Genomic DNA, 7,901 nt, shown 5'->3' with positions numbered 1-7,901 from the left:
CATGTAAAGCTTTAAATTTGAATTTGCAATCTAGGGGATAATCCACCTATTATGCAATATGTAAAACTTCATATCGTGAGTAAAAATTGAGAACTTTTCATTAATTCCTCAACTACACCTTGTAAAAATGTCTTTATTTGTAGACTAAGAAAACTGTAGATATTAGTTCTATGCTGTAGAATTTATTAGCTTATTTTTCTTTCACTTTTACATATCAATTGTAAAATGAAATCATCACTGAGGTTTATAAAGGTTTATTATTTTAAAAGTTATAAATTAGTTCAAATCATAAGGTAAACATTAAGTCTTTATGTGGGAGGGGTCAGGGCCAGTGCAAGACAGTTAATTGGGGTAATACAGCGAAACCCTGATAAGTCAAACTCTGATAACTCAAAACAACTGTTGAGTCAAACAAAGAAACCATTGCCTTCAGTAGTATAACAATGATATACAACCCTGCTTAACTCAAAACTCGGCTTAAGTCAAATTTTGAACCTGTTCCCTTGAGGTTTGACTTATCGAGATTTCAATGTACTCGAGATCGACACAAAAATGGTTTCTGAAAATTTGGGAGAATGCCAAAAGAGGCGGAATTTGTCGGTTGGTAGAGTAATATGGTGCTACATTCTAGAGGTCGCAGGTTTGAATCCTATTCCAGACATTTTTGTTAACGTCATATTGATTAAAAATGATTTTGGATGGCAAGGACCTAGCAGCAACTGTCATGTGCTTGTTGATTCTCATTGAGTATTACTTGATAATGACTGATAACTAACAGTCTAGGCTCTTGAAAAAATTCCCCTCCCTGCCGCACCCCCTCCCCGCAGTCCCGCCCTTGCACCACACCCCCCCCCCTTCAAGTTCAACCCCATTCAAGTTCAACCCCCCCCCCCCCCCCTACACCGAAAGGCTTCAAAAATGTGCTTATTCTACCAATTACTACAATTTCATGTCAGGATTATCAATCATTTTCGCACCATTCCCTCGCGTATTTCGGAATAAAAATTATTCTCGAAAACAATTGAACCGAATTGGTCAAAAGTTTTTTTCCACCTGCGTGTTTACATCATTGGTTTTTACATTTGATAGTGTATTTGGTGATAGCCAGTTTAATTCAGTCGTTTTTAGCCCATTTTGCTGAAAAGGAGTCAGGAGATCAGACTGTCGAGCTTTGCAACCTCGTGTTCATTTTATTTAGGTAAAGGACTTTTTACGTTGATCAGTGCCGATCTCTTCTGGGACGAGGTTTCCCTTTAGCACGATCTACATGATAACTTTGTGTATTTATAACATGAACCCCGCGAAACGTTGTGTTCCGAAGAAGGACGTGTGGCGCCAAAGAAGTTTCATGATTTTGGCGTTTAATCGAGGAAAATTCCTTCAAAAGTCACCATGAGTCTGTGGGTCGATAAGTACCGTCCGTCGTCGCTGTCAAAGCTCGACTTCCACAAAGACCAAGCCGCTAATCTCAGAAAATTGGTAAACTTTATTGCAGAGTATCGTTCAACGTTCATTGCATTGCCATTGCATTGACATTTTGAGAATCAAAATGGAAATGGAAAATGGAATCAATTGCAAATGTTTCTCAGTCCCAGATAACCAGATTCACGTGTTTTTGCAGTGACCGACCTTCATTGACATAATAATGTGATAAAAAAGTGGCGTCAGGATGCACACTGCATACATTTTTAGCAGTGTGTTTGTACTTCCTGAGTTTCCTTGTTCCTGACTCCTGTTGTTACTTGCTTGGAGTGGACAACAACTGTCCTCAACATGCTGATTTTGGCGTCTTAGTTTAGAGAATCATGAGAGGAAACAACAAAATTTGGTTTTGCGAAGAAGAAAACATTTCAAAAACACAACCATTTAAAAAGTTCCCAAAAATGTATGGAGACGTTACAGTAATCCGACCTACCTGGATTTTTGGCTGACCTCAAAGTCAAACTTCGTATTGCCAAATTTGGCAATTTTTTAAAACCTAGGCCTTTATTTTGCAAATAAAAAAGTAAAAAAGTCTCCCGATGAGAGGTTTTTTGTTTGTATTATTGGTTAATTAAACAGGTTAATTAAACAGAATACTGTTAAAAGATTTTACCGTAAAATTTGACGTAAACCAATGTAAACACACAATTGTTTTTTCTCGGCCTAAAGTATAACAAACAATGTTAATAAAATAAATATGTCATTTCTTTCCCTATGCTTTCACAGGTGCAGGGAGGGGACTTCCCCCATTTGCTGATCTATGGGCCCTCGGGAGCCGGAAAAAAGACCAGAATCATGTGCACACTCAGAGAGCTGTACGGCTCAGGCGTGGAAAAACTACGAATAGAACACCAGAGTTTTACAGTAAGGGCGTGGGATATTAGTTCTTGATTACTTTTAATTTACTGGGTTTTTTTTTTCAACCCTTCAGCTATTTTTGATTGGAATGGTATTGCATCCTGCGGCATCTAATGACCCTCCATTTGGGCTTTTGTTATGGCTTCGGCGTCATGCGACAATTGTTTCTCTTTGTAGTGTTTCTAACTAATGAACGGGTTCAAGCCCTGCTCCAGTACGTTTTCTTTGTTCAACTTATCATAATTAACCTAGTTATTATAATTCACCTTGTCAGTTTCCTTTTGCGGTTCATTTGAAGCGTATAAATCTGTTTATACAGAAAGAAAGGTTAAAAATTTTACGAAAAATTGATTTATTTACCCTCAGACTCCATCCAAAAAGAAGATTGAGATTTCAACCATAGCCAGCAACTACCACATCGAGGTCAACCCAAGGTAGGCAACATCCGGCATTGTTTTCCATTTTCTTTACACTCTTAATACAAATCAATTGATTTTTTTTAGCAATCAAAACAAAGGCTTCCTCTAAAACATTTTCCTGTGGCACTGTAGCCTGTAAAGCCCAAAGAAACCTGCACAAGAATGCTCGGTGATGGGGCACTTGATCGATCGCTGTACACACACGAGGCCCCCTGTAATGGTGAAAACAATTTGCACTGCCCCATGACGTATTATCTGAACAACAGCTAGCACAATGCTTGCGCCATTAAAGGGGGCCTCTGTGATAGAATTGAGCCAGATTGGTCTTTAGAGGTGGGAGAAAAACCTGCTCTTGATCATTGAAGATTTTACATTTTTTGTTGTTTGCTTGTTCCAGTGATGCAGGTTTTTATGACCGTGTTGTCATCCAGGAGCTCCTCAAGACGGTAGCCCAGACGCAGCAGCTGGACTCCTCAGCGCAGAAAGACTTCAAAGGTAACAAGGAATGTTATTTTTATAAGTGCTTTAGTCTTCTCCAAGACTATAAAATTGTGCTGCCCTGCAAAATTTCTAGTACACTTTCGTTACAATGCATGACCCACTTCTCAGTTCAGTTAACCACACGGTAGCAATACTTGAAGGATGCCTTGTCAAAGATATTTCAAACTTGAAAATTTTAGCACATGCATTGAGTGCATTAGCCTGTTACTTTTCCTTGTTCGTCACAATAATCCATAGTCAGGAACCGTTTGTAGGACAATCCAACTTTCAAGTGAAAATCAACTGGCAAAGTTTCAAACTTCTACATGCCACATGTCTTTTTATCCCCCTGGCTGTAAGCCGGAGGGGGATATTGCGAATGCGTATTCTTTAGTTCTGTGTGTATGTCTGTATGTATGTATGTATGGGTGTACGTGTTCTACATAACCCCCGAGGACAGACACACAAAGAAAGGATCCTTTCAGTCCTTATGCGTTGGGTCTTTTGTTCAAAACGGTCCTCTGTGGTAGGTTCGTGTGCTTAGTCAATGGAAGAGTGTTATATTACAGGGACAAAGGGAAACACAAAGCATTGTCCTTGGGAGTATAGTAATTCAAGAGTGTATGTGGGTGCGAGTTTGTCTTACAGTCACTATGTGGAATTATCCTCACATCACAGATGCAGGATTTTATATTATTTTCTCCTCTTGCTTTTGTTTGTATTTTAGTTGTCCTGCTGACCGAGGTGGACAGACTGACTAAAGACGCGCAGCACGCTCTGAGGCGCACCATGGAGAAATACTCGGCGACATGCCGACTCATCCTGTGCACCAACTCTACCAGTAAAGTCATCCCGGCCATCCGCAGCCGGTGCCTGGGAATACGGGTGGCAGCGCCCTCGATTGACGAGGTTAGAAAGGTTCCTAGCTAAAAAAGGATTAGGCAATTGGCCTAAATTTCTTGAGTTATCACAGAAAATTATGAGACATATTTTAGTCGATGTTGTTGGCATTTTTTTTTTTTTCTTTAGATTTGCCAGATTCTTCAAACTGTTTGTAAAAAGGAAGGTCTGAGTCTGCCCGCCCAGCTGGGGAAACGCATCGCCGAGAAATCGGACCGGAACCTACGCCGGGCGTTGCTGATGTGTGAAGCTTGCAAAGTACAGCAGTAAGTAGCGGACCAAATGTGCAACGTTCTCTTCAGTCCTTTGTAGACCCCACTCTTAGACAGCCATCTTCATAGGAAAATTACAACTGCGTATTCAACGCCTTCAGGTGCGTGTATGCGCAGTATGCAAAATGTTCTAAACACACACGCAAGTTGCTTGAAATTTCTTTGACACATGGCGCAGCCGATGCGCATCACGAAAACTTGACTCCCACAATGCTGCTGCACCTGGCAATCGGTAGGCACTGACGTCATTTTGAGAGAGACATATTGTGATCAACCCTCAACAAAATTTCATGGATCTGAGCAATCTTTCAGGAATCTGCTTACTGCAAGCGAAAAAATTGCCTCCACTAACAATAGCAGAAAGTTGTGTGCTCATTGCTAGCGTATGTCACAGTTAAGCAAGGCATTTGGGCTCGTGTGCATACGTAGATCCTATTATCGAAGGATTTTGTACATAGCGCAGAGTTCTGTAGTCAACAGAGCCATGAAATAAGTCCCTGATTTGCAGAGCGATTTAGACATTTGACATGGAGAAAGTATAAGTACCTCCCTTGTGGCGTGGGTTCAAGCCCGCCGGGTGGACACTTGTGCCCTTAACCAAGGCACTTAACCATTATTGCTTCGTCCTTCGGATGGGACATAAAGCTGTAGGTCCCGTGTGTTGTGTAATGCAATGCACGTAAAAGAACCCAGTGACATTTATCGCCAAGAGAAGGGGTTTGCCCCGGTGTTTCTGGTCTCCTGTATAAACTTCCACGCGGAGTATTTAGGAGATGAACAACCAAGAACAAGAACCAAGAACCTTGCTTTAGATTCACCATGCCAGCAACAGTGACAAGTCTTCAACTTGCCAAACAAAGGTTTTGGCATTGAGCCTTCCGCAGTATAGGTACTAATTATAAGCAATACGAGTTGACAGAATAAAGCAATGTTGCAGTGCCCCTTCCGTTTGTTGAAGAATAACCACATTGGTTTTGTACACGTTTTTTCCAACTGTGGACCTTAATCCAATTGAGGACTTGATTGGACTCTGTTGTTCAAAGTCCACTATTGATCTTGAATGCGTCTACGTTTGATCTGGGACAGGTATCCCTTCAGCGAGACCCAGGAGATACCCGTCCCAGACTGGGAGGTGTTCTTACGAGAGACGGCCAACGCCATCGTCAATGAGCAGACCCCACAGCGCCTGATGGAGGTCAGAGGTCAGCTCTATGAACTCTTGACCCACTGCATACCGCCGGACGTCATCATGAAGGTGATGAGAACATTACACTTTGTCAAACCGGAACAGAAGAGCACGCAGTGTATGAAAATAAGATTTGTTTTGCACTGGAGTGTTCTTCCAAAGAATATAAATGGTTGGTTGGTTCTTTATGTTAACTCTCCCAAATCTGGTAAATGACCCTAAAGGGCAATATTTTTCCCTGCAAAGTGGGCATTTTTAAGGAATCTGGGGGTTCATTTTGGATTGACTTGGGAGTTAGGATCCAGTTCCAGGATTAAAGATTCACCTCAGCTCCGGTCGTACCTGATTTGGATCAAATGACAAGAAAATAAGCTGATGTGTTAGAATTGTTCGGAATTCCACATGTAGCTGACTTGGGCGTACTTCAGCAACCCCCCCCCCCCCCCCCCCCCCAAAGGTCCTATTTTCAGGATTAGGGGGTAGTTGGGACAGGAGTTTTGGACCAAAAAAAAGCTTGATTCCATCTGTAATTTAAGGACTTGTGTTTGCCATGTTCAGTATTTAATCTTGCTACAGAACCATTGTTTTTAACCAGTTCACTCCGGGATTATTTTGACTGTGACCAGACCCAGGCTCGGAATATTTTTTCACGAGATCGATGCCAGACGGGTTCAGGCCAAAAATCTACGGGTAGCACACCCTGATATTTTTTGGCCTCGCTCGCTGACAGTGGGTCGCTGACAGATATTTCTGGCCTTGCCTTGCTTGTATACAAGTCATCCGACGTGAACTGGTTAAAAATAATCTTCCTACCCATTTATTTCTTGTAAGGTTGTTACCAAAGCCAAATGTGACAATATATGTGTGCTTGGAGATCCCATCAAAATAGAATGATGATCCCATCAAAAGAAAACAGGTGTTCCATAGTTGGGTTTTAGCAGAGCTATGGTTTTTCCGGAGTAATAGCTCTTTGCAAGTCCTAATGAAATAAGACTTGACTCTAACTTTTCTTCATCCAGGGACTCTTGAAGGAACTGATCAGCAACTGCGACGGCCAGCTCAAGTCAGAGATCACCCAGGTAGCGTCGTTCTACGAGCACCGCCTTCAGCTGGGCTCCAAGCCCATCTACCACCTAGAAGCCTTCGTGGTCAAGTTTATGAGCATCTACAAACGCTTCTTAGAGGAAGGCTTTGACGACATGGCCTTTTGAAACGGCCAAGAAAAGATTACCGAAGCTTGGAGAATTTTATAAGAAGCAGGGCACTGTAAATGCCCTGCAATTTAAAATTACCCGACAAAACACCGTTGATGTTAACTAAGCACTTCAATTTGCTGAACATTGTTTTGTGATTAGATTCAAGTACCAGACAAGTTGCTGAGAAAAGATTGATTTTTCTCGTATTAACAAATGTTCAACTTGTGTTTTGTATTCCAACAAGAACAAACTACATTTCAGTTGGATAGAAAAAGCTTTTATTTGCGCACAAACACAACAGGCCTAGAGTTTGAAGGTTTCTGCATTCTTGATCTTTGGGGCAGGAATCAATATACTGACTTATACTGCTAGGCCACATAAAAAGTCAATTTGTAAAGTCATTATTCTTTATAATGAAATTTGGACCGATTTTTACCGTTAGCTGTTTCAAGTCAAGTGTATAACTTTTGTATTGTCATAAAAGGAGACTAAATAAAAATCCGTACTTTGGGTCGAAACTCACAAATGATATGAACAGTACATCTTTCTTTAAATTTACAGATCCTTTTGATTTACTCTTGAAAAAGCATTATTATTATTATTATTATTATTATTTATTCGGCCAAATTACAAGGTACAACAAGCAATTCACAAAAGTAAACAAAACTAAACAAAAACAATCCAATCCAAGCTGGCCAGGATTGACAAAAGTATAATAAAACACTGTGACTCGAAAGCCTGTCAATCCTAACTTGAATGGTACATGTAACATACAAAATATATTAAAAATTAGGTATAAAATTCAATGAAAAATAAGACCGCCTTAAAAATAATACTTAAAAAGATAAATAGATTTAAAAGATTACAGTTACAACAGTTTTCTCAAGGCAAGAATAGCTGGCATAAAAACCTAACAACTGCAGATTATACAAGACTGGGGAAAAACAGACAAACAAGCCAAAACAAAACTAACAAACACCCCAACAAACTAAGAAACAAAACAAGACAGGATAAGACTAAACAAAATGTAACAAAACAAGTCGAGACAAGACAAAGAGACAAGACAAGACAAGACAAAACGAAACAAAACAAGACAAGACGAAACAAA

At 40.4% G+C, this 7,901-nt stretch overlaps 1 protein-coding gene across 1 annotated transcript; it reads left to right on the top strand.

The window, feature by feature from the left end:
* Positions 1–1,275: 1,275 nt before the first annotated feature.
* LOC119728567 (replication factor C subunit 3-like) lies at positions 1,276–7,319 on the top strand. The gene is made up of 8 exons (XM_038200856.1): positions 1,276–1,479; positions 2,209–2,346; positions 2,707–2,774; positions 3,157–3,254; positions 3,967–4,148; positions 4,269–4,405; positions 5,498–5,666; positions 6,617–7,319. The coding sequence occupies exons 1-8, from the start codon at positions 1,393–1,395 to the stop codon at positions 6,806–6,808; spliced, it is 1,071 nt and encodes a 356-aa protein (XP_038056784.1). The 5' UTR covers positions 1,276–1,392; the 3' UTR covers positions 6,809–7,319.
* The last annotated feature ends 582 nt before the right edge of the window (positions 7,320–7,901 follow it).

Source organism: Patiria miniata, unplaced genomic scaffold (assembly GCF_015706575.1).
Source record: "Patiria miniata isolate m_02_andy unplaced genomic scaffold, ASM1570657v1 HiC_scaffold_20, whole genome shotgun sequence".
NCBI lineage: Eukaryota > Metazoa > Echinodermata > Asteroidea > Valvatida > Asterinidae > Patiria > Patiria miniata.
The sequence above is the reverse complement of the archived record's forward strand: the minus strand, read 5'-3'. Positions and strand labels throughout refer to the sequence as shown.